Source organism: Scyliorhinus canicula, chromosome 18 (assembly GCF_902713615.1).
Source record: "Scyliorhinus canicula chromosome 18, sScyCan1.1, whole genome shotgun sequence".
Lineage (NCBI taxonomy): Eukaryota > Metazoa > Chordata > Chondrichthyes > Carcharhiniformes > Scyliorhinidae > Scyliorhinus > Scyliorhinus canicula.
In genome coordinates, this window is record NC_052163.1 from 100,749,246 (window position 1) to 100,775,541 (window position 26,296).

The following is a 26,296-nucleotide window of genomic DNA, read 5'->3' on the forward strand; positions in this document are numbered from 1 at the left end:
TAAGGGGCAATTAAGCATGGCCAATCCACCTAACCTGCACAGTTTTGGATTTCTGTTGGGAAACCCTTCTGTGCCCGTAACGGTGTTTAACTAATTTAAGTGTTTTACAAACTTTCTCATTCACTTTAAGGGAATGAATTTGCCTCCTAAACATTGTGTTGTGCTCCTTGCAGCCTTTGTACATGAAGAGAGTCTGCGGAGTTAGATGTAAAATTGCTTACGGGCACAGTTTGAGGGACAAGAAGTCTGCTGTCCTGGCCTACGTCCCTTCGTGGACTTCAGATCACCAAAGGCAATTCATCTGCTGTTTGTGAATTGCTGTACGCAAATTGATTTGTTCCCTCACATAAAAATAATGACATAAAAAAGCAATCAAAAATAACTCACTGTTTGTAATATAGACAGCAGCTCTTCTGCGCACACATATTACAGAGCACAATTCCAATAGTGGAATTGCGTCGCAGAGAAATATTGACCAATGGTTAGAATGTATTGTCAGCGAAAGTTGATGTATTTTTTTGATGTCTCCCATCATGCTACTCCACAGTTAACAGCCTGTTTATGGTCTACAAGGACAAAAACATTATACAAGCAGAGACTCAGCACAAAGGTCATACTGTGACTGAGGGGACATTACTAATTGCCACATGTACAATTAGCAACCTAGCACAAGTATCTCAACAGCATGTTTATACTTTTAAAAACAAATATATATGAAAATATTTTTGATAGAAAAACCTTCAAAAAAACGGCACATGAGTGGAGTTGCTGAGTAACTCATGCTGAGGGGCCCAGATATCAGGCAACACCCACTCTACGAAGTTTACGAATAACTGACAGCAACGTATAAAAATAAAACAAGCTGTAACTTGCGGCCTCTGCAACAATTAAAGGTTATAAAATGCATTGACGTTTTAAAAATCTTGGGAGGACTGCTGTGAGTGCGAGGTGCAGTTACGTCATAAATACGTCCAAAAGGAACTTGTTCACACAACCCCGCTACACGTAGTGAGAGCAGTTCACTCTCTGCTGGTTTGAGGTCTGATCAGTCGATTCTCCCAAATAACGTACAGGACATTCCCACGCAGAAATGAACAGGCAGAGCACAGGCTAATTCCTGAGTGAGGAAGATGTGGGTGATTGGCAACTGGTCCCCATGCAAGGTGAATGTTGGAGGCATTCGGCTGTTCATTACTGGGTTTTAACCTAACCGGGGTGGGGGGTAGGGGGACGGGGGGACAGGTTTTGCCCCCTTTCCCCCAAAATCATTTGTTCCAAAGGCCCCTGATTTTCTTATAGCGACGGGATTAGATGTAGCTGATTGAGTTATGCTAGCAGGAAGCTGGTTATGCTTCCTTTATGATTAGGAGTCAGAGAGGATGTGGTCCTGGAGACAAGAGACCAGCATTGATCATCGCAAAATCCTGGAGGAGGAATATCCTACAGCACCTAATTCATTTCTGATCCTCCAATATGCGTGGAACAACACAATACTCGGTCTTCAGCTCCGCTATGGTTGTTCAGGTGAGGGTTCCAGCACCTGTGACTATTTTAGGACAAATCTTTGGTGCAGTGGGTCAGGCTATCTCACAAGAGCCTGGGCTTAAATCTAACCCAGACCAGTGAGGTAAAACCAACATCTTGTAAGGATCTTTCCACAACATGAGATTAGGCAGAAAAGATGTTCTAAAGTTTAATGGGGACATTCAGAAATGCTCAAAGTCTGATGCTAAATTAACAGTTTTAGTTAGAAAGTCAGAGAGGATGCAGACCTGGAGACAAGAGACACCACGGATCAACATTGATCATGTGTAACGACAATAATCTCTCCCTCAATGTCAGCAAAACTAAAGAGCTGGTCATTGACTTCAGGAAGCGAAGTATCGTATACACCCCTGTCTGCATTAACGGGGCTGAGGTGGAGATGGTTAGCAGTTTCAAATTCCTAGATGTGTACATCACCAACAATCCGTCCTGGTCCACCCACGTCGACGCTACGACCAAGAAAGCACAGCAGCGCCTATACCTTCTCAGGAAACTAATGAAATTCAGCATGTCCAGACTGACTCTTACCAGCTTTTACAGGCGCACCATAGAAAGCATCCTATCTGGCTGTATCACAGCCTGGTATGGCAACTGCTTGGCCCAAGACCGCAAGAAACTACAGAGAGTCGTGAACACGCCTCCCATCCATTGACTCTAACTACACCTCAGGCAGCCTTGTGAGAGCGAGCAGCATAACCAAAGAGCCCTCCCACCCGGATTACTCACTCTTCCAACTTCTTCCATCGGGCAAGAGATTAAAAAAAGTCTGAGAACACACACGAGCAAATTCAAAAACCACTTCTTCCCCGTTGTTACCAGACTCCGAAACGGCCCTCCTATCGACTGATCTGATCTGTTTACACATCTCCTGTAAGCTTCACCCGTTGCCTGTCCCTATGTATTTACATTGTGTATGTCCTGCGTTGTTTTGTTCCATGTATGGAACGATCAGTCTGGACTGCACACAGTGCAATACTTTTCACTGTACCTAGGTACACGTGACAATAAACAAATCCAAATCCAAAGGCAAGAAGGAAGATTTCAGGCTGGAGCAGCGGGCTATAGGACTAAGACCAGAGGGAACACTGCACTCGTCATCAGGTTCAAAGGTTCAATTGCGAAACTTAAATCTGAGACGTTGACTCGTGCCGTGAACATGGTAAAAGGATTAAGCTGCAAGAGTCATGTGAATTTCTGTGTTGGGAGTCATATAGAATTGGGAACAGCTGCTGTGGCCCATCACCATTTCCTTCAAATATTCTATCCCTAACAAAATCACCAAAGCCTTCAATACCAAATGTGTGCGCTCACTTTCACAATATATTCTTGATCCTCTAACCTCCTGGAGATCATCACCTGCCTTTGTTCTCAGGTAAGCCATGTTAAAGCATGTAAATGGCATTAATCATGGGGTGGCACTGGGTCCTCTCGACCCAGAAAGGCTCCTACTTCAATTAAAATTAGATTACTGCTGGTGTCCACAATCTCGGCATTTAGTTGGGACACCATTTATTACAGGGAATGAAGGAGAGGAGTTGGACGTCCCACCTGCTCTTCAGGTTGAGAGGAGTGGCTCTTCCTGGTTGCCTGGATGCTGAAGAGGGTGTTTCCTCGTGTGGGGGAGTCCAGGACCAGAGGGCATAATCTCAGAATAAGGGGGTGGCCCATTTAAGACAGAGATGAGGAGGAATTTCCTTTCAGAAAGTAGTGAATCTGTGGAATTCTTTACCGCAGGGATGCAGAGGCTGGGTCCTTAAGCATGTTCAAGGCTGAGGTAATCAGTAAGTGAATCAAGGGTTGTAGGGATAAAGCGGGAAAGTGGGGTTGAGGATTATATCAGATCAGCCTTGACCTCATTGAATGGCAGAGCAGACTGGATGGGCCGAATTGCCTACTTTTGCTCATGACGTTGTTACCATAGGTCTGTATTATTCCGGTGGTGAGGGGAGTGTGGAGTCAGTCATATTAGATGTTATAAAATGTAAGAATCACTTTGCAAAGACAACACCGCCCTCTGTTGTTCAATTGACAGAATGCCAGACAAATTACTTTTTGAAAATTAAAGGGCCCAATTTAACCAAACTTGATCATTCTCCCATAGCGTGGGCGTTTAACGTGTTTCCCAGCATTCGCAGCACCAAGATACACCCTGCTAATGTCTATCCAGTCAAATATGGGGCCTCAGCGGGGTATGCACTCCCGAGGCCGCACTCAGCCCCGTTTTCTGCACTGAGCAGCTCCGCTCGCCAGAACTCAGTGCAGCGAGATTGGGATGCCATTTTTAAATGGTGCCCCAATCTCTCGAGATCCCGAACCACCCCCAAACCCCACCTCACTATAAAGGGGTCCCCAGGTCCTTCTGCACCCCCCCCCCCCCCCCCCCCCCCGCACACACACACCACGCAGTGCACCCCCGTCGCAATCACCACTCTGCCAGATTGGCACCTTCGCAGTGCCAGCATTCCACCCTGGCAGTGATCCTGCCAGCCAGCATTGCCAACATGGCAGTGCCAGGCGGGCACCTGGGTGGCACTGTCAGGGTGCCCAGGTGGCACCAGCAGTGGCAGATTGCCACCCTGCCCTGTGGGCAAGTACCTGGGGCCTCCAATCCCCGGTAGACCCCCACATGTGCTGTTCAATTTGGTTCCCATTTGTGGAGATCTCGGGCTCGCCCGAGGTCTCCGAGGTAATGGGGATAGATCCCAACGCCTTGGTTACCTCAGGGAACTGCACATCGCTAGTCTCGCTCAAATGTGCAGATTTGCTAAAAAAGTTATCCCACCAATGGGCATCTTGCGAGATCGCGTTACATCTTGCAAGGCATAGCGAACTGGGTAGGTCCCAGAACGGGGGTCTCCCGCCATGTACTGGAACGTTGCACCACCACGTGCTGCTTTTTGGGTGCAGTGTGACTGGTAAGTTGCGCCCGAAATATCAAATCTTCAATGTGCCTCAAAGCAGGTAAAATGACCCTGCAGTTTCTCCCCTTTGCTTAGCAAATATAATCAAATAATCGGTCAGTATATTTATATCAATCCAAATTCTAAACATTGATTACATTTGGTTGAAGTATTTTATCTTTTGTCAATTTTCTCCCATGTCTACCTCCTCAGCGATAGGTACTGGTTCCTTGACAGAGATTGTTTCTACAAGTTACAGATCACCTTCCACTATCTCTCTCGTGTCCAGATTAATTCAGGAGGTTATTTACTATTTGAGATGGAATAACACAGACGTGCTCTCCTGCTTTGACACACAATGTCTACCTCCTCAGCGATAGGTACTGGCTCCTTGACAGAGATTGTTTCTACAAGTTACAGATCACCTTCCACTATCTCTCTTGTGTCCAGATTAATATCAGGAGGTTATTTACTATTTGAGATGGAATAATACAGACGTGCTCTCCTGCTTTGGCACACAATGTCTACACAACACACTCTTAGTCATAGAATCAATACAGTGCAGGAGGAGGCCATTTGGCCCATTGGATCTGCACCGACCCTCTGCACCCACTCCCCCACCCTATCCCCATATCCTCACCGAACCCTTTTTTGGGGGTGCACTATGGGGCAATATAGCGTGGCCAAACCTCCGGACCTGCATCTTCAGACTGTGGGGGGAACCGGAGCATCAGGAGGAAATCCATGCAGACACGGAGAGAGAGTGCAAACTCCACACAGTCACCCAAGACCGGAATTGAACCCAGGACCCTGGCATTGTGAGACAGCAGTACTAACTACTGTGCCACCAATGTCCTCGATGATATTCCCTTTTCTAATTTGGGGTACTGAGGCCAACTATAACTTGGTATTGCCTGCCACCCAGCTGAAACCGATTCATTCAGCACATACAGGGTAACAAATTGGGACTTTCCTGATGTCTCCTCTCCCACTGAATTATATCTGCCTGTTCGATGAGCCAACATATCTTACTGGCACTGAAACCCAGGCCTCCAACAGTCCTCACCAGCAAATACACAGCTAAATTTTATTTCAGCAAACTTCTTAATAATCTCCCTACATTAAAGTCTAAACCATTGATATATAATCCCAAAATGGCAAGGCACCTAGTACTAATCTCTATGGAACTCCACTCCTGTCACAAAAACACCAATCAACCATTATCCTTCATTTCCTGCCACTGAACCAATTTTGGATCAAACCTGCCACTTTCCCTTATCTCTCATGAACTTTATTTTTTCTGTCTGTCACGTGGGACAAAGCACAGAGTCACAGAATTGTTGCAGCAGAGGAGGCCATTTGGCCCATTGTGTCTCTGCCCACTCTCAAAATGAGCACTGCACCTAATGTCATTCCCAATGCCTTCTCTCCATTACCCTGTCCATTCGTCCTTTCCAAATAATCCAATTCCCTCCTGAATGCCTCAATTGAGCCTACTTATAGAATCATAGAATTTACAGTGCAGAAGGAGGCCATTCAGCCCATCGAGTCTGCACCGGCCTTTGGAAATAGCACCCTATCTAAGCCCATACCCCCACCCTATCCCCGTAACACCCCTAACCTTTTTTTTTTGGACACTAAGGGCAATTTAGCATAGCCCATCCCAATCCACCTAACCTGCACATCTTTGGACTTCAACCGCACTCTCAGACAGCGCAGTCCAGATCTACTCGTTGCCTGAAAACCATTTCTCCTCATGTCTCCATTGCTTTGTTTGCCAATTTACTTAAGTATGTCTCCTCTCATTCTCGATACTTCCATCAATGGGAACAGTTTTTCCCTAACCAGACCCCTCATGATTTTTAAAAAATATAAATTTAGAGTACCCAATTCATTTTTTCCAATTAAGGGGCAATTTAGCATGGCCAATCCACCTACCCTGCACATTTTTGGGTTGTGGGGGCGAAACCCACGCAAACACGGGGAGAGTGTGCAAACTGCATACGGACAGTGACCCAGAGCTGGGATCGAACATGGGACCTCGGCGCTGTGAGGCCACAGTGCTAACCACTGCGCCACCGTGCTGCCCTGACCCCTCATGATTTTGAATATCTCTGTCAAACCTCTCCTCCAAGATCATTCCTAACTTCACCTCTCCATCCATGTAACTAAAGTTACACATCTCTAATAATAGTCTCTAATTCCACTCCAAGCTCCACACCATCTTGACTTGGAAATATATTCCCGTTCCTTCACTGTGGCTGAGTCAAAACCCTGGAAACTCCCTCGCTAACAGCACAGTGGGTGTGCCTACACCACATGGACTGCACCGCCACCTTGTCAAGGGCAATTAGGGATGGGCAATAAATGCCAGCCTATCCAGCAATGCACACATCCCCTCAATTAATTTTTAAAAAATTGATATGGACAAATCATTCACCTGCAGGCACATAAGGAGACCATATTATTGGTCTCACTGAGTAATCCCAAGGAATATCAGAGAAGTGATTGAAATTTTAATGAAATGAGAGAATACTGTTCACTGGATGAATAATAGTGCATAAAACCTATCTTCACCTCAGTCAACATCAGAAAGAATCCACACTCTAAATGGAAATATTCTTTCTGACATGTGATAAGTTAAAATTTTCATCGAATGAAATTAAGGCTCAAATGATTGTATGTGCAGCTTCTGATACACAGTTGAAACAAAGGAATTTGGAAAGAAGATGAAAATATGGAAAAGCCCATCATCTGGAAAGTTTGGGAAAATTCTATAATCATTGGGCAGGATTTCCCGGTCGCCGACGCCGAAATCGCGTTCGTCGATTGGCCAGAGAATCACAGTTACCGACCAAATCGGGGCGGCGCCGCTTTCGGGATGCTTCGCCCCCTCAAAAGTGGTGTCCGCGAAGATGCGTGGTCTCATCCTTCGGGAACTCTGCCTGGCGGCTGCGGACTCAGTCCAGTGCCGCCACAGTAGGGGGAGGGCCGATTCACGGGCAGGGGGGACTTTATCAGGGGCTGGAGGCACTGTGGGGGGCTGGTCCAGGGTAGGCAAGCCGGCCAAAAGGGAGGGGCACTATTTTGTGAGCCGGGTGCGCGAGGGGCCGCTGCAGGCCGCCGCCGTGCGCATGCATGGACACGGACCCCGCAATTCTCCAGGCTGTATCGGCAGCTAGAGCTGGGTGCTCTACGCTGCCGGCATGCTAGCCCCCAGCCAAACGGAGGATCGTTGGCCGTTTTACACCATTTTGTCTGTCGTAAAACGCCACAGTTCACACGCCGGCATGGGGAAAGAATCTCAATATCGGCCCCAAATATCTGATCTTGAGAGAAAGTGCAAACCCCACACTTGAGGCCGGATTTGAATCCGGGTCCCTGACGCTGTGAGTCAGCAGTGCTAACCACTGTGCCGCCCCATATGTAGCACCCAGGAGACCAGCATGGCAAAAGACATCAAAACAGCCCAAGGGAACCAGGAGAGAACGTCCGAGGAGGAGCAAACTCTGCTCTGTAGACAGTGAAAAAAATTGCCCTTAAGACTAGAGCACTTCAACCCAACTTAAAGGTACAGTGAAAGACTGGGTGTGGAAGTCCCAAAGAGATTTCAAAATTGTGGCTGACTAGCAGGCCCAGAGCTGATTCACCTGCGCTGTGACGAACTGTGATAACACTGCTCTTTGATGGGGAGGAACTGTGATAACACTGCTCTTTGATGGGGAGGAAGTTGACGGTCAAGATCTACGGCAGTGTCACGTCAGAAGAAAAAAAATCAGCCAGCCCAGTAACCAGTATCCTGGCAGTGGAGACAGTGAATTTGCAGGGACAGCCAGGTCCGAAGGTCCTCGGATGATTGAAATACACAATTCAGATGGGTGGAGAAGCAATAACCTTGGGCTAACTTGGAAAGCTTGAAAAGCAACACCAGGGTGTGATAGGCAAGAGCACAGTGACCCAGGGACTGAGACGGGGTGAGCAAGGACGATGATGGATAGGAATGGCTACCGGAAAGAGGAATTCAACATGGAGCTCCCATCGCTGGTGATAGTTGGAGTATCTTGCCAAGCTTTCAGCCCGGCACACAAAACCGGGCTGAATTTGCCTCTTAACAGCTGTGGCAATGAAAGTCCAAACCAACACTCATATGCTGGGCAATTTCCACTATGCCTCTCTGGTATAAAATGGGAGAGTCGATGGAATAGGAAATTGTGTGTGTGTGTCTGTGTGCGTGTGTGTGTCTGTGTGCATGTGTCTGTGTGTTGGGGGGGGGGGGGGGGGAAGAGAATGTGGGTTATTTATTCATTATTGCTGGTTCTATGTACCAACCACCCCCGCCCCCACACATACACTCAACTCCCCCAAGAACAATTTTACTTCTTTTTATAGAATCGGAGATTTTTCTTTTGCTGGATTCTGCTTCTTGATTAAGTTGATGCAGACTCCACCATTTTTGCATATTTTAGTATTGATTACTGGGCTCAGCTCTCGTTTTCCAGTTACTGGGAGCCTACTTCAACTGGTCAGTTGACTGCTCCTGCCGAGGTCTTAGCAAGGCCAGCCCACCTTACTGTGCACTGGCATAACCTCAAAATCACAAGTATTTGGGGGTCATGATATCAAAGGGAACAACTATGTTTGATCATCCCAATTTGCGTTCTTATTTTTGAGGGAAGTGTTTTAAGAATAAAATGTGCACAGAATATGAAACGGAATTCAGTTGAGGGAACATAGGGACAGGGATGTGTTCCAATCGCCAACTCTCAATGCTAGGTAGAGAGCCTCAGAGAATGTTTGTTGCTGGAATGTGCAGATCAAGTTTAGCTTGCTGCCTGACACACTGTAAAAGGAGATTATTCCAGCATCAAAATCCACAAACACTCCCACGCGAGAGGATATTCGAACAGTTAGATCTGTGATATTTCCACTGTGCTGGGCTAAAACGGAGCAGGACCCTGATAAGTAGCTCCACAAATTATTGCTGCTCCCTGAGCACACAATCCAGGACTTACTGCTCTCCCCCAGCAAACACTCTTTATCCCGACCCTTCCGCTTTATGCTGCCATAGCAGACCCCAACTGCCCATTTGCCGCGGACGCCTGCAATCTCCACCTCCCAATAAGAGCGACCACCGTTGATTTCTTCAGAGCAGAGCACCTGCCCCCAGCTGTCAAATCTCTTGCGACTGGCAGGATAGGGCTGTCTGAACTGGGATCCAGACGCTACCCTCTTATCGTCTGACAGAATGACACTACGATGAGCGGTGTCCACATCTAGAGTTGGTGTCTGTCCATCTGTGAATAAAGCAACGTGTGAGTGAATACCTTGTCCTCAGCTATGAAGCTCTTCCTATATCAATGCCAATTCGCTTGCTTTTAACAGCTGTCTCAAGTGCACTTATAGTCGCTTCAGCTTTTGCTGTTTATGAGCTAAATTTGCTTTATACAGCTTTAATGCATAACTTACAGGAAGCAGGATAAGACAATGCTTGTAGATTTGGTGTGGTTTACACTGATATAGTCAAAGGCCCAGAAGGATGAAAACCCATGCTGGGCACAAGTGCTTGAATGCAACGAAGTAAGCAGGGTCAGGCGTAGGTCAGTGAATTTAAATACTGCCCACACCGCATCTCAAACCATGGCAGAACTACGGTTAGTACTGCTGCCTCATAGCACCAGGATTCCGGATTTGATTCTGGCCTTGGGTGACTGTGTGGCGTTTGCACTTTCTCCCAATGTCTGCGTGGGTTTCCACAGAGTGCTTCAGTTTCCTTCCATAGCCCAAAGCGGCGTGGGTTAGGTGGATTGGCCAAGATCAATGCATGGGATTACAGGGATAGGGAAATAGATCGGGCTTAGGTCGGGTGCTCTTTCGGGGGGGGGGGGTCAGTGCAGACTCGGTGGGCCAAATGGCCTCGTTCTGCACTGTAGGGATTCTATGGATCTATGGAACATGCCAGCTCTGGGGGAAGGAAACATACAAACGTTGCGGAGCTCCTTCTCCAGAAAGAGGATAAGGCTGTCCTCATTGGCTTTCTGAGTAAGGGAATGAAAAATCCCAAGCTGAATCCCAGTCCTAGACCCCCAGCTGTGCCACATTTCTCATTCCAGTGGCTGCATGCTTGCTTCCACTCATCACCGTAGCCCAATGTATCCCAGGCCAAGCCACAGAAACCTCCAGCCTGGCAAGCCTCTACTTTGACAACACCATCTCCTATCACATAAACCTTGTCTGTGGTTCCACGGCAACAAGGCCCAATGGAAAATCCCGTGAAAGACCAGGATCCTGTGCACTCAGTTGTTAGCTTCATTTGCAGCCCCTCTGCTACAGCTCCGTCTGTGCTACAGCAAGACTTGATTGGAAGTTTCCAGGCCTTCTGGAAATCTAAATAAATCATGTCCACTGGTTCTCCTTTGTCAAACTTCCTTGTTACCTCCTCAGAGAACTGTAACAGACAACCCTAATGGTTTTAGTGCAGCAAGCTGTTTCAGCTTGATATGCGAGGTGCCCTGAGTTACAGTTTTAATTAGATGGACACTTTTATTGGAAAACCTTGATGCAGTTTGGTTAGTGACACAGTGGAGTAAAACAGGATGGACAGCGTTGTACTTACACACTGTGGCCATTATGTCTCGATCCCTCTCGAGCTGGGAAACCGCTTCGTACTGTTTCTGTACCCAGTTGATCTTATCCGTCGTTATCTTATTGACATCGGGAGGAGGTGGCTGTGGTGCCAGCGGTTCAGATGCTTCTTTAATTCTACAGAAAATGTGTAGGCCACGTTAAATTACATGTAGCGTTGCTGCTTAAATAAAAACAAATCTACTGCACAGTAAATGATAATGGTCTCTCCTGGAAAATGAGCCTATTACAATAGACTGGCAGATATAATGAACTGTTACATTTAAAGTGAAAGGGTTCGCAGTGAAGGAACATCCAACCTACACCTAAGGCTGAAATCAAGAAGAGAAATGGATCAGTCGGCGCAATAAGACCATAAGACATAGGAGCAGAATTAGGCCACTTGGCCCATCGAGTCTGCTCCGCCATTTAATCATGGCTGATATTTTCTCATCCCCATTCTCCTGCCTTCTCCCCATAACCCGTATTCCCCTTATTATTCAAGAACCTATCCATCTCTGTCTTAAAGACACTCAGTTAATTGGCCCCACAGCCTTCTGCGGCAAAAGGTTTCACAGATACACCACCCTCTGGCTGAAGAAATTCCTCCTCATCTCTGTTTTAAAGGATCGTCCCTTTCATCTGAGATGGTGTCCTCTGGTTCTAGTTTTTGCTACAAGTGGAAATATCCTCTCCATGTCCACTCTATCCAGGCCTCACAGTATTTTGTAAGTTTCAATAAAATCCCCTCTCATCCTTCTAAACTCCAACCGGTACAGACCCAGAGTCCTCAAACATTCATCATACGACATGTTCTTCATTCCAGGGATCATTCTTGTGAACCTCCTCTGGACCCTTTCCAAGGCCAGCACATCCTTCCTTAGATACGGGGCCCAAAACTGCTCACAATACTCCAAATGGGGTCTGACCAGAGCCTAATGCAGCCTCAGAAGTACATCCCTGGTCTTGTATTCTAGCCTTCTTGACATGAATGCTAACATTGCATTTGCCTTCTTAACTGCTGACTGAACCTGCACATTAACCTTAAGAGAATCGTGAAAAAGGACTCCCAAGTCCCTTTGGGCTTCTGATTTCCGAAGCATTTCCCCATTTAGAAAATAGTCTATGCCTAAATTCCTCCTTCCAAAGTGCATAACCTCACACTCTTCCACATTGTATTTCATTTGCCACTTCATTGCCCACTCTCCTAGCTTGTCCAAGTCCTTCTGCAGCCCCCTTGCTTCCTCAATACTACCTGTCCCTCTACAGATCTTTGTATCATCTGCAAACTTAGCAACAGTGCCTTCAGTACATTCTTCCAGATCATTAATGTATATTGTGAAAAGTTGTGGTCCCAGCACCAGAGGCACACCACTAGTCACCAGCTGCCATCCTGAAAAAGACCCCTTTATCCCCACTCTCTGCCTTCTGCCAGTCAGCCAATCCTCTATCCATGCCAGGATCTTTCCCTGAACACCATGGGCTCTTAACTTATTTAACAGTCTTCGATGCGTCATCTTGTCAAAGGCCTTCTGGAAATCTAAATAAATCACGTCCACTGGTTCACCTTTGTCAAACTGCCTTGTTACCTCTTCAAAGAACTCCAACAGATTTGTCAGACACGACCTCCCTTTGACAAAGCCGTGCTGACTCAGTCCTATTTTACCATGCACTTCCAAGTACTTTGCGATCTCATCTTTAATAACAGACTCTAAAATCTTACCAATAACCAAAGTCAGGCTAACCAGCCTATAATTTCCCGTCTTCTGCCTCTCTCCCTTCTTAAACAGTGGTGTTGCATTAGCCACCTTCCAGTCCTCTGGGACCCTTCCTGCCTCCAGTGATTCCTGAAAGATCATCACTAATGCTTCCACAATTTCCTCAACTATCTCTTTTAGGACCCTGGGGTGAAGTCCATCCGGTCCAGATGACTTATTCACCTTCAGACCTTTCAGCTTCCCCAGAACCTTCTCCTTAGTAATGGTCACTGCACTCACCTCTGCCCCCTGGTTCTCCTGGAGCTCTGGCATCCCACTGGTGTCTTCCACTATGAAGACTGATGCAAAGTAACTATTCAGTTTGTCTGCCATTTCGTTGTTTCCTATTACTTGTCCAGCCACATATTCCAGTGGTGCAATGTCTATTTTTGCCTCTCTCTTACCTTTTATACATTGAAAAAAATCTCTTCCTATCTTCCTTTATATTACTATCTAGCTTGCACTCATATTTCATCTTCTTCGCCCTTTATTGCTGTTTAGTTGTTCTCTGCTCGCTTTTAAACACTTCCCAATCCTCTGGTTTCCCACTAATCCTCGCAACTTTATATGCTTTTTCTTTAGCTTTTATGCTGTCCTTGACATCCCTCGTCAGCCATGGATGCTTTCTCCTCCCGTTGGCATGTTTCCTCCTCCTTGGGATGAATTTCTGTTGTGCCTCTCTAATAACCCCCAAAAACTCCTGCCATTGCTGTTCCACTGTCTTCCCTGCTAGGCTCCTTTTCCAATCAAGTCTGGCCAGCTCCTCCCTCATGTCTTTGTAGTTACCCTCGTTTAATTGTAATACCATTATATCTGATTGCAGCTTCTCCCTCTCAAACTGCAGGGTAAATTCCATCATATTATGGTCACTGCTCCCTAAGGGTTCCTTCACCTTAAGTTCCCTAATCAAGTCTGCCTCATTACATATCACCAAATCCAGAATTGCCTGTTCCCTAGTAGGCTCTGTCACAAGCTGCTCCAAAAAAACATCTCTTAGACATTCCACAAATTCCATTTCTTGGGATCCACTATCACCCTGATTTTCCCAGTCCACCTGCATATTGAAGTCCCCCATGATTATTGTAATATTGCCTTTTTTACATGCCTTTTCTATCTCCTGATTTATTTTCTGCCCCACTTCCTGACTACTGCAGGGGGCCTGTACATAACTCCCATCAGGGTCTTTTTATCTTTGCGATTCCTCAACTCTACCCACAGAAATTCTATGCCTTCTGATCCTGTATCGCTCCTTTCTATCAATTTAACTTCATTCCTTACTAACAATGAAACCCCGCCCCCTTTACCCATCTGCCTGTCCTTTCGATAGGACGTATATCCTTGGATATTTAAATCACAGCCCTGATCCCCTTGCAGCACGTCTCTGTGATGCCCACAACATCGTATGGGCCAATTTCAATGTGCGCAACAAGCACATTTACCTTGTTCTGTATACTGCGTGCATTTAGGCACAACACCCTCAATCCTGGATTGACCACCTCCCTTTTCACACTCTCCTCAGTCACTGTACCCTGTACTGTGGCCCTTTTTGATTTTTGACGATGGCTTCTCTGCCTTACACTTTCCCCCTTACTGCTTTCCGTTTCTGGCCCCGTTTTACTTCCCTCCGACTTCCTGCATCGGTTCCCATCCCCCTGCCATAAGTAGCTACTCGAATGTTACTTTGAAGTGGGAGAGTAAAAGTCAATTGCTCCAGCAGAGGAATTTTCCTCCACTATCCTACCCAAAATCGAGAGGAATAGAGGGGGCAAAAAAATGTGAAATTGGCTGATGAGATCTACTATCTCACTTCATTCCTCCTGACTCGGTCAGGGTTATTATTGCTGCCCTGTCAACGTTTGCCACTTGTAGGCTCAGCAGAGGGTTTCAATGGATGACTGCGTCCAGGCTTTGGGTCCAACGACTGTTCAAAATTATTTTCAGCAAAGCCGTATTGGTACAAGCAAAAGGAATAACTGGAGATTTATTTTGATGTCCTGGCTTGTACTCCTCTCCTAACCCAACCACCAGAAAACAGATTATCTGTACATTTATTTTATTGCTTTTTGTAGGCCCTTCCTGTGCACAGACCAGCTGCTGTGTGTGCCTACCTGATCATTTCTGGAGATCTGCAATCCCAGGTATGGCACAAACTTGCCTAAACAGCTCTGCAACTCAACCACAGGCCAGGAATCAGAAATCAACCTCGAGTTGGGGTTTGGACAGGGAATTTAATGACTGGAGAAGGATTTGGGAGGACATAGCAGGAATATGCAATATCCAGACCAAATCACGAGGAGGCATTATTAATACGCCCGCAGGTTAAATTAATGTATGATTAGGGAGATGGACAGTGTGTGGGCATTCCTGAACATAAGACACAGGGGTCACTCACAAGAGTAGCAAGTAATGGTGAAATGTGTAAGGGGCTGAGCAAACTTGATTAATGAGGTGACTATGCACACATTCTGGTATAATTTAATCAGATGATTATACACACATTCACTCCTTGATTAGTAGCGTAATCTTGAAAATTCACGGGTCAATTTTAACTGTCCTCAGCAAACAGAAAATGTGCAGATCAGCTGTCCACTTCCTATTTGGTGGTACTGATAAACAGGGTGAATTTAGATGAACTCGTGTGCTTAGTTAATGGAGTGATTATACATCCATTCAGATCCCTGGAAAATGTATAATCAAATATGGCTTCTGGTGGCGGCTATGAGGTAAACATACGCATACATGTGGTGGTTCCGCCTTTTTTTTTGGCCCTTTCTGCCCGGTTGACAGATGATTTTTGGGAAGAAATTAGTGCAGTTTGTTTAGAATAAGATCCCCTCTTGCAAATTATGCCTTGTGGATCCAGTACAAGGCAGAAGTCGGGCAAGGGATCCGTGCCAGGTTCAGAAGGTCCTCGAGCCTCAGAAGGGAGAAAATGGCGGAGGTTTCTGTGGCACCGATGCCCCCTCAGTGGACGACTGAGAAGTTGGTGGACTTCTTAACAAGTGAATTTAAGAAGCAGCAACAAGTGGTTGCTGAGGATCTGATGAAGGTGACTGAGGGGTCGTGGCACCTATCTGACATCCTTGCTCAAGCTGGATCCACGGAAAGCGGTATAGGGAGCGCCAATCAAGAAGGTGGATGAGGCGCTCACCAGCCATAATGATCAGATTGTCTCTTTGGAGGCAGAGATGGTGTTTCAGGCGGAAGAGTGAGGGGAGGGCAATAAAGGCCAAAGTTGATGATCTGGAAAATGGCTCCAGATGGTAGAATTTAAGAATTGTTGGGCTGCCAGAGGGCTTGGAATGTACAAACGGCACGAGTTACATCTCTAATAGGTAGAGAGATGGAAGAGAGGATCTTTCCGACCCAGCCTGACCCTTCCTGCCCTTCTGGGCAGAAGCCCAGGTCAGGGGAGCCCACCACGGGAGATCGTTGTCAGATTCCGAAGATACCTGGACAAGATAAGATAGGCGAAGGACCACCGAGCTTGTAGATGGGAGGGCCATGCCACCAGAATATACCAGGACATTGGGGCAGAGCTGGCAAGAAGATGTGCGGCATTTAATAAGGCCAAGGTTGCGCTCTACAAAAGCAAAGTGCGATTTGGGATCATGCATCAGGCTCATCTTCGGGTCACCTACATGGACAGAGACGATTATTTCAATGCATCGGAGGAAGTGAATTACTTTGTTAATAGACACGGATTGGGGAGTGATCTGAAGTGCTCGAGGACTGTGGTCTTTACTGTTTGTTCATTGTTAAGCTCTTTTGTATCTGTATTTTTTGTGTGGAATTGTAAAGTGTGGGAGGATGTGGTGTTATGGGGCTTGTAGCTGGGTGAAATTGGAGATTGTTTATTGTATTGTTGGCGCTGTTTGGGGGAGAGAATTTGGATGTCGTTTTCCTCTCTTCCTATAATGTTTGGTATTGAAGTTGGGCACGGGTGGGGGGGGGGGGTGATTGTTGATTCAATATTTGAAAGACTTTGGGTGGGTTGGGTGGGATCTACTGGTCGTGTTGCACCTGAAAACCAGCGGGGTGCAGCACAATCTAACCTGGGATAAAGCTGGGAAGATGGAGAAGTAGAGGCTGGTGGATTCCATCCTTGAGGTAGACCACCAATACTCGGTTGCTTTTGGCAGAGAGAAAGAAATTGCAGATGGATTTCGATTTGTTGCCAATGGGGAAGGCAGTGAGCAAACTGCGTCGCTCGAGGGGGACTTTTTAATGAGTATGGGGAGAAGACCAGCCGTCTATTAGCTCACTAGCTGAGGGGACAGGCTGCCTGTCAGGCAATTGATCAGGGTCAGGACTTGGGTGGCAGGTTGGTTTCTGCCCCAGGAAAGGTTAATGAGGTGTTTGAGACCTTTTACCGAGGGCTATATAAGTCTGAACCTCCGGAAGAGGTTTTGATAATGTTACAGTTTTTGGATGGGTTGACCTTCCCGGAGGTGGAACCGGAGATGCTGATTGGGGAGGAGAAGATCATGAATTGTATTCGTTGGCACCGGGTCCGAATGGATTCCCTATTGCATATTATCAACAATGTGCCCATATGTTGGTTCCAGTTCTGCGGGATATGTTCCATAATCCTCTGTCCCAGCGGGTGTGGCCTGCCATGCTGATGCAGGCGTTGATTTCCTTGATTCTGGAAATGATGAGGTTCCCAAGGAGTGTGGGTCATACCAACCTATTTCCCTGCTAAATGCTGATGCTAAGTTGTTGGCTAAGGTGTTGGCAACTCGTTTGGAGCCCGGCCTGCCAGGGGTGATTTCCGAGGGGCAGGCAGGATTTGTTAAGGGCTGGCAGTTGTCGGTCAACATCGGAGATTGTTGAATGTGGTTTTGTTGTCCTTCGCATTGACCAAGCCAGAGGTGATTATTTCGATGGATGAGGACAAAGTGTTCGACAGGATTGAGTGGGGTTACCTCTTCGAGATGTTGGGGTGGTTTGGCTTTAGCCCAAAATTTATATCTTGGATTAGACTTTTGTACAGGCCCTCCACTGTGAGTGTCCGTATTAAAGCTCTGAGCTCAGGGTACTTGCAACTGAACAGGGGTTCAAGGTAAGAGTGCCCATTATCGTCGGTCTCAGGCCAATAGCAGCATCGGCAGGATTGATCACGCTAAATTCCACCTTCATTGAAAGAGTGTCCATTATCTCCGCTGTTGTGTGATTGAGCCAGTAACCATTGTGTCGAGGTAATTTACCAGTTGGAGTGGAATAGAGTATGGAGGGAGGGAACATTGGGTGTCCTTATATGTGAATGATTTGCTATTATACACCACGCACCTACTCTGCAATGTAGGGGAGATAATGGAGATTTCTCATACCAGCCTCCCTGAACAGATGCAGGAATGTGGCGACTAGGGGCTTTTCACAGTAACTTCATTGAAGCCTACTTGTGACAATAAGCATTTTATTTATTTATTAAGGGAGTTTAGCTCTTTTTCAGGGTATAAGCTAAACCTGGGCAAGAGTGATTTTTTTTCCAGTTCACACCCCCCCCCCCCCCCCCCCCCCCCCCCCCAACTCCTCCCGGGAGGGGAGGGGATCTGGGAGGCTACTGTTTTATCCGGCCAGGACTAGTTTCTGCTATCTGGGAATGGGATGTCCCATGATTGGTCCTCACTTGCCCAGTGTGGTGGATGGGGTGAAGGCTAATTTGAAGAGATGGGATGCCCTCCCTCTGACCCTGGCAGGATGAGTACAGTCGCTGAAGATGAATTTTCTCCCAAGCTTTCAGTTTCTGTTCCAGTGTCTCCCAGTCTTTCTTTCTAAGGCTTTCTTTGATATGGTCAATGAGTTAATATCTACTTTTGGTTGGGTGGGTCTTATCCATTCTGCAAATGGATCATCAGGGTGATTGGCACTACCTAATCTGCTGTAATGTTACTGGGTGGCAGACATCGAGAAGGCGCGATGGTGGGTTAAGGATCCGGACTCTATATGTGGGTGGATGGAGGAGGCTTTGTAGATAGGATTGAGTCTGAAGGCCCTTGTTACTGTCCCACTCCCCTTCTCTCCAGTGAAATTTTCGTCAAGCCTAGCGGCAACAGCCTCTTTGAAGATTTGGAATCAATTTCAGCAGCATTTTAAATTAGGATATATGTTGCTGTTGCCTCCAATTTGGGGAAACCATAGGTTTGTGCTGTCTGGCTTAGAATCAACATTCAGGGCATGGGAGGAGGAGGGGTTGGAGAGGTTTAGGGATAAGTTTCTGGAGGGTAGGTTTGTCGGTCGAGAGCAGATTTTGCAGAAGTTCGAGCTCCTGAGATACAACGTATTTAGATCCTTTCAGGTGCGTGATTTTGTATGTAAAGAGCTTCCTTTGTTTGTCCTGGTACTGACGTCCTTGCTTATGGATAGGGTCCTGTCCTTGGACAAGCTAGAGGAGGGAAGGATCTCAGACATTTATGAGCAGTTGCTGGTGAGGCACCACTGGAAGAAGAGGAAATGGGAGGATGTCTTTGAGGTGGGGGGGGGGGGGGGGGGGGGGGGGGGGGGATGTGGTATGGAGTGAGGCACTTCACCAGGTTAACTTTACCTTCTCGTGTGCAAGATTAAGTCTGATAAAGTTCAACGTGGTGCACAGGGTACACCTGACCAGGGGGCGTGTGAGTGGGTTCTTCTCAGGGGTGGCGGACAGGTGTGTGCGGTGCTCCAAGGGGCCAGTGAGCCACAGGCACATGTTCTCGTCCTGCCCCAAACTTGTTCATTTTTGGGTCTCTCTTTTTGAACCAATGTCAGGGATTCTGGGTGTTACGCTGGAGCCTTGGCCATTGGTGGTCATTTTTGGAGTGTTGGACTTGCCTGTGCTGCAGGCAGGACGACGGCAGATGTCTTGGCCTTCGACTTGCTCAGAGCCCGGAGGCGAGACTTGCTCGGGTGGAGGTCTCTGGTGTCGCCTAAGGCTTCGGCCTGGTTAGGGGACCTGGTGGAATTTCTGTACCGTGAGGAGACCAAGTATGCGATGAGGCAGTGGGTGGATGGGTTTTTCTCAACGTAGCAGCCGATCATTTTCTTTTCTGGGGAGCTGGTTACCGTCAGCTATTATGGGGGATGGGTGAGGGTTGGTCAATCTATTGAGGTCTTCTTTGCGGGCGGGGTAGACGGACTTGGGAGGGGTCCCACATTCTCCATGCGACATGATCATATTTTCCATTAATATGAATGTGGGTAAAACTGCAGGTTAGCAGGAGCCATTCAGAAGATTTAAATATTTCACCATTTTAAAGTGTGTTCAAAGTCACCTCGGGAAGAATCTATTTGATAAGCAGAGAAGGTAACAAATGCTTTATATCATTTGAGGAGATCTCTCTTCAGTTATTCATTGAATAAATAAAGAATTTGCATTTATGTAGGGACTTTCGTATTCTCATGTTGTTCCATGACATTTTGCAGCTAATAAAGTTAATTATAATTCAGTTAGTGTGATGTAGACCCTGAAGCAGCCTAATCGTACACCACAAAGTCGCATTAACAGCAATCAGGAAACAACAACTTAATCTACTTTGATGGGGTTGGTTCAGAGATAAATCTCAGTTAGGGCATGTTATGAACTCCGTGCCCCTCTTTAAATCGCAGCATGGCATTTTTTTTATCCCCCTCTCAAGGGAAATTATGGATGGGCAGTACATGCTGGCTTAGCCAGCAACGCCCACATCCCATGAATGACTTTTTTAAAAACCCAACCGGCAGCTTGGTTTAACACCTCATCTGAAAGGTAGCTCCTTCAACAATGCAGCACTCCCTCAGTACTCCACTGAAGTGACAATCAGGATACCTGGGGCTTAAACTCATGACAATCTGATCACTGCTGTCGAAGCTTTCTGTCTAGAACTCATCAAGGCAGAACGTGCGAGACTGCCAATCGTAAAGGCAACAACAATTTAGACTGCGTGAGAGGAGAGTGCGGACTGATTGGAAAGTGGATTCTCTGCTTCATCAACAATAACAATTTGCATTTATATAGTCTGTTTATAGTGTAGTAAGAAAGGTCTTAAGTCAGATCCAGAAATGAGGGTGTAGCCATTGAGTCAAGCTGAAACGATTATTTTAAAAGTCTAACATGTAATGTAGCACACACTGCAGCAGCAGAAACAGATAAAGGTGCATTTAAATTAAGGTCTGCACCATAGCTGCTGTAGTTTTAATCAATTTCAGTGAATTACAGCAAACTTAATTTCACTTACCTCAATCCCATTGAATTAAATCCCTGAAATAATGAGATAAAACAAATAATATGAATATTGTATAAGATATAAGTGCATTAAATATCAGTAATACTGTTGGAGAATAATTGCTGAGATTCATTTATATTCTATGGTAAACATTAACCAGGGCTTCTTGTGGATCTAATCATTGCAAAGCAAACAAACTTTTTAAAAAAACTTAAGAGTACCCAATTCTTTTTCCAATTAAGGGACAATTTAGCGTGGCCAATCCACCTAACCTGCACATAGACATAGACATAGAACAGTACAGCACAGAACAGGCCCTTCGGCCCTCGATGTTGTGCCGAGCAATGATCACCCTACTCAACCCACGTATCCACCCTATACCCATAGCCCAACAACCCCCCCCCACCCCCTTAACCTTACTTTTTTAGGACACTACGGGCAATTTAGCATGGCCAATCCACCTAACCCGCACATCTTTGGACTATGGGAGGAAACCGGAGCACCCGGAGGAAACCCACGCACACACGGGGAGGACGTGCAGACTCCACACAGACAGTGACCCAGCCGGGAACCGAACCTGGGACCCTGGAGCTGTGAAGCATTTATGCTAACCACCATGCTACCGTGCTGCCACATCTTCGGGTTGCGAGGGTGAGACCCACGCAGACACGGGGAGAATGTGCAAACTCCACACAGACAGTAACCCGGGGCCGGGATTGAACCTGGGACCTCGGCGCCGTGAGGCAGCAATGCTAAAATCACAGGTTGTTAGATCTTGTGAGGTGTCCCGAGCATCGTAAGTCTTGCGAGAGGCCTCTCACGAGATTAAATGGCCTTGTCACATCCCAGGTCGGACACGACGAGGCTGTTTGATTGGCCCAATATTTCTACTTGAAATGAAAGGTACGACAACGCCATCAGGCACTCATCTTCAGACAAGCCAATTAGTTGTTCTGAAAAGGGAGTGAGGAAGAATGCCCAAGCTGTGAGGAATCTCACTTTCTGTCAACACATTGTCAAAGAAAAACAAGGCTTCACACCAATGATATTCCAATAATTGCTGGCAGGAAATGATGTTCCTCACCACCAGTCAGTAGCGAGAAAATTGAGGATTTGATGTAGTTTGTTTTAGATCCCTTAGGTACCATGACAACCTTTTTTTTAAGTTGCTACCTCATTAAATCTTACACCAATGTGCACTCACTTTTAAACTTCTGGGAAAAGGAAATTTAGAACGGTTAACAGAATTTATTTTCCTTGAACTCTCCCTCTTAAGAATAGTGCCATATCTCAGCTACCCCCAACACCATGACAGTACAACACCATCACCCTTCCCCATTATCCTGGATTCTAAACTCTTTCTCCCCAGTCATTCCTCTCATTACAACCTCCTCCACATCCACCTCACCTACAGGCAGTGACCCCGCCTCTCCTAATGGTCTAAAACCATAAAACAATTTGCGATAGTCCAGACTCGACTATTTCAACATATTCCTGACTCTTCTCTCCCACATTCTCTCCTCCGTAAACTTGAGATCATCTAAAACTCTGTTGCCTGTGACTTAACTTTCAGTAAATCCCATTCCCTTATGAGCCTGTGCCCACCCACACTAGTTCCCACTCAAGCAACATCGTGATTTTGAAATCCTCAGCCTTATTTGCAAACTCTTCCAGGGCCTTGCCGCTCCCTAGCTCTGTAATCTCTTCCAGCCCCACAACCCTTCACGATATCTGTCCACCTCTAATTCTGGCCTCTTCAGTTTTAACTGCTCCATTATTGGTGGCCAAACCTTCAGATAACTAGGTCCCAAGCTCTGGATTACTTTCTCTACACCTCTCCGCCTCCCCCATCCTCCCTGAAGACACTCTTTCAAACCTATCTCATTGACCAACATTTTAGTCATCTGACCTAATGCCTCCTTATGAGGAGAGTGAGCAATGGGGAGGTGATGGCGTAGTGGTATTATAACTGGACTAGTTTTGTTTTGAATATTTGTGCATTCACATGCATACCACTGAATTCCGACACCAGTGGTTTGGGACAGTGTATGTATTTACTCCTTGTCCCTTCCCCAGTAGTTTGTTTTGTCCAAACATAATTGATCACTGCTACAATCCCTCAGTCCTTACCTTCCTCCTCTAGTAATATTTTTCCGATCATTTAATTCAACTGAGCCCTTGGTCTTCCAATTCCAGCTCACAGTCACTGCAGTTCATACCATTCTCCGGAAGCATTACAACGACTCACCAGACTGACTTCAACAGCATCTCCTAAACCTCATGACTTCTACCACTGAGGACAGGAGCAACAGTACCACAGGAACACAAATCACCCCCAAGTCCCCCTCCAAGATACACAACATCCTGACTCGGAGATGGATTGCCATTCCTATATCACTGCTGTGTGGAAATTCTGGGAGTCTAATCATCACTGTGGGATCATCAAGAGCCCAAGAACCGATGCACCCAAGAAAAGGTCCACAAGATAACTAGGAATGAACAATACGGTGGCCTTCCCGGGGAGGTGGTGGAGTAATGCTATTGTGACTGGACTAGTAAACCAGAGACCCAGAATACTGCAGGTTCAAATCCCATCACAGCAGTTGGTGAAATTTGAATTCAATTTTTTAAAAATCTGGATTTAAAGAAAAAAGTCTTGTCAAAGGTCATTCAAACTCATCTGATTCATGAATGTCCTTTATTCTGCCATATTTACCTGGCCTGGCTTACATGTGACACCAAGCCCACAGCAATGTGGTTCACTCTGAGTGCCCTAGCAAGCTACTCAGTTCAAGGGATAGGCAACAAATTCTGGACTTGCCAGTGATTCCCACATCCCATGAATATATTTTAAAGTGAGGTTTGATGTCATACTTTGCTTTATAGTGCTCCTGTGAAGCACCTTGGGAAGTTTCATTACATTTAAGGTGCTGTACAAGTATAAATTGTTGCTGGTGTTTTAGTCCTTTTCCCAATGCTCCCAGAGACAAGCTTGTCTGCTGCTCCCAATCCATGCTCGATTACTTACACATCCCCAAGGCACAACTCCCAGGGCTAAAAGACCCTACAGCACACCTTCCTGGAACTTTTAATATTCCCAAATTCTCCAATACCTTGCCAGCACTCCCACACTCCAATATCAACCCTTCCTTCCCAAAGCCTGCAACTTCCCCGCTCCCAAATTCCAGAAGTTCCCATTAATGACACCTCGGTTCCATGGCCTTTCCCCAATTCTCTAAAACTTCAACACTTCCTCTCACTGCTCCCATATCGCCAACACTCTCCCCAACCCAAACCTCCCCATGCACTGCCTATCTACCAGCAACCTGGAACATCTTCCTCTGAATTTTGATTGAAAAAAAGCTAAGACGTAAAATTCCACAGGTTAAAAAGAGTTCTCAACAGGAGAGGCTGCAGTATAAAACACGTTACCTGTATGAAAATCAGTTTGTCATTCTTCGTTAAGAGATCACTGAAATCAGACAGATCTTTCTCAAAGGCTTCCATTTTGTTTTCCAGTTCAAGAATCTGGGCATCGATTTCTCCAGTCACATGTCTCTGTACTTTGTCGAGGTATTTAAAAGCTTCTTTTTCTTCATTTTCAAAATACTTCCGTATTGCAGTACATTTCTCCTGAATTTGGATTTTGGTCTCCCTGATCAGAGTCTGTTAAATGGAAACACTCTGGTTATTACACTGCAGTTCACTCGACTGCAAGTTGTTTTACTGGCTGAATCTATACAGGCATTATCTACTTTAGTGCTTCGGAGAACATGAGTTGGATTCTCCAGCCCCCCTACCCTCCCTTGGAATACTGCTTCTGCTGACATTTTAATTTTCCTCAAGAATGTCGACGAACGGCTGCCACCTCCGGGTGAACCCAACCATTGACACTCTTAAGGCGAACTTTATCTTCTCGAGACTGAGAAACCCAGCCATGCCACTTACCCAGGTCTCTACACTTGGGGGCTTCGAGTCCCTCCACATTAATAAGATCTGTCTCCGGGCTACCAGGGAGGCAAAGGCCAAGACGTCAGCCTCTTTCGCCCTCTGAACTCCCCTCTCTCCGACACTCCAAAGATCGCTACCTCCGGACTCAGCACCACCCGTGTTTTTAGCACCTTGGACATCGCCTTAGCAAAATCCTGCCAAAACCCTCTAAGCTTCGGGCATGCCCAAAACATATGGACATGATTTGCTGGGCTTCCCGCACACCTCGCACACCTGTCCTCTACCCCGAAGAACTTACTCATCCCAGCCACTGTCATGTGTCCCACTTGCCCTTAAGCTCCTCCACCGGAGTTTCCTCCACCTCCGAAAGCTCCTGGTAAATATCCGATACATGCCCCTCTCCCAACCAGGTACTGGAAACTACTCTATCCTGTATCCCCCGTGGCAGCAGCAGTGGGAAGACCAGAACCTGCTTTCTCAAGAAGTCTTGCACATGCAAATACCTAAAACCATCCCTGCTGCAATTCAAATTTATCCTCCAAGGCTTTCAATCTGGGAAAGCTCCCGTCTATAAATAGATCCCCCATCCTTCTAATTCCTGCCCTTTGCCATCTCCGAAACCCACCATCCAGCCTACCCGATACAAACCGATGATTATTATAAATTGGTGTCCAAGACAATGCTCCCTCCACTCTCTTATATCTCCTCCATTGCCCCCAGATTCTCAGAGCCGCCACCACCACCGGACTTGTGGAGTATCGGGCAGGCGAGAATGGAAGAGATGTCATTATCAGTGGTCCCAAACTTGTGTCTTTACATGACACCATCTCCATCCGCTCCCACACCAACCCATCCCTGCTACCCACTTCCTAATCATGGCTATATTAGCTGCCCAGTAGTAATTGCAGAAGTTCGGGCAGTGCCAACCCACCCTCCCCCTGACTGTGCTCCAGCAACGTTTCTTCACTTGCAGGGAGGCACAGAAAGACAAACAAAAATCTGGGGAGGACCGTCATTTTCACGGTCTGTACCCTCCCCGCCAGTGATTGCGGGAGCATGTCACATCTCTCAAAATCCTGTTCCATTTGCTCTACCAGCCGGGATAGGTTTAACTTGTGCAGTGCCTCCCATTCCCGGGCCACCTGGATTCCCAGATACCGAAAGCTCCCTCCTACCATTCTAAGTGGCAGCTCTCCCAGTCTCTTCTCCTGTCCTCTTGCCTGGATCACGAACATCTCGCATTTCCCCATGTTCAACTTATACCCCGAAAATTTGCCAAATTCCCCCAGGATTTGCATTACTTCCCCCATCCCCTCCAATGGGTCTGAAATATACAAGA

General features: G+C 46.6%; 1 protein-coding gene across 1 annotated transcript in view; it reads right to left on the bottom strand.

The window, feature by feature from the left end:
* Positions 1-8,733: 8,733 nt before the first annotated feature.
* Positions 8,734-26,296, bottom strand: part of LOC119953559 (E3 ubiquitin/ISG15 ligase TRIM25-like) — a 48,686-nt gene continuing 31,123 nt past the window's right edge. Inside the window, exons 3-6 of the mRNA XM_038777946.1 lie at positions 24,439-24,672; positions 21,019-21,041; positions 11,059-11,204; positions 8,734-9,739 (exon numbers count right to left, since the gene is read on the bottom strand). Of these exons, the coding sequence (XP_038633874.1) occupies positions 9,162-9,739; positions 11,059-11,204; positions 21,019-21,041; positions 24,439-24,672 (981 nt within the window). The 3' untranslated portion in view covers positions 8,734-9,161. The remainder of the gene's footprint in view (positions 9,740-11,058; positions 11,205-21,018; positions 21,042-24,438; positions 24,673-26,296) is intronic.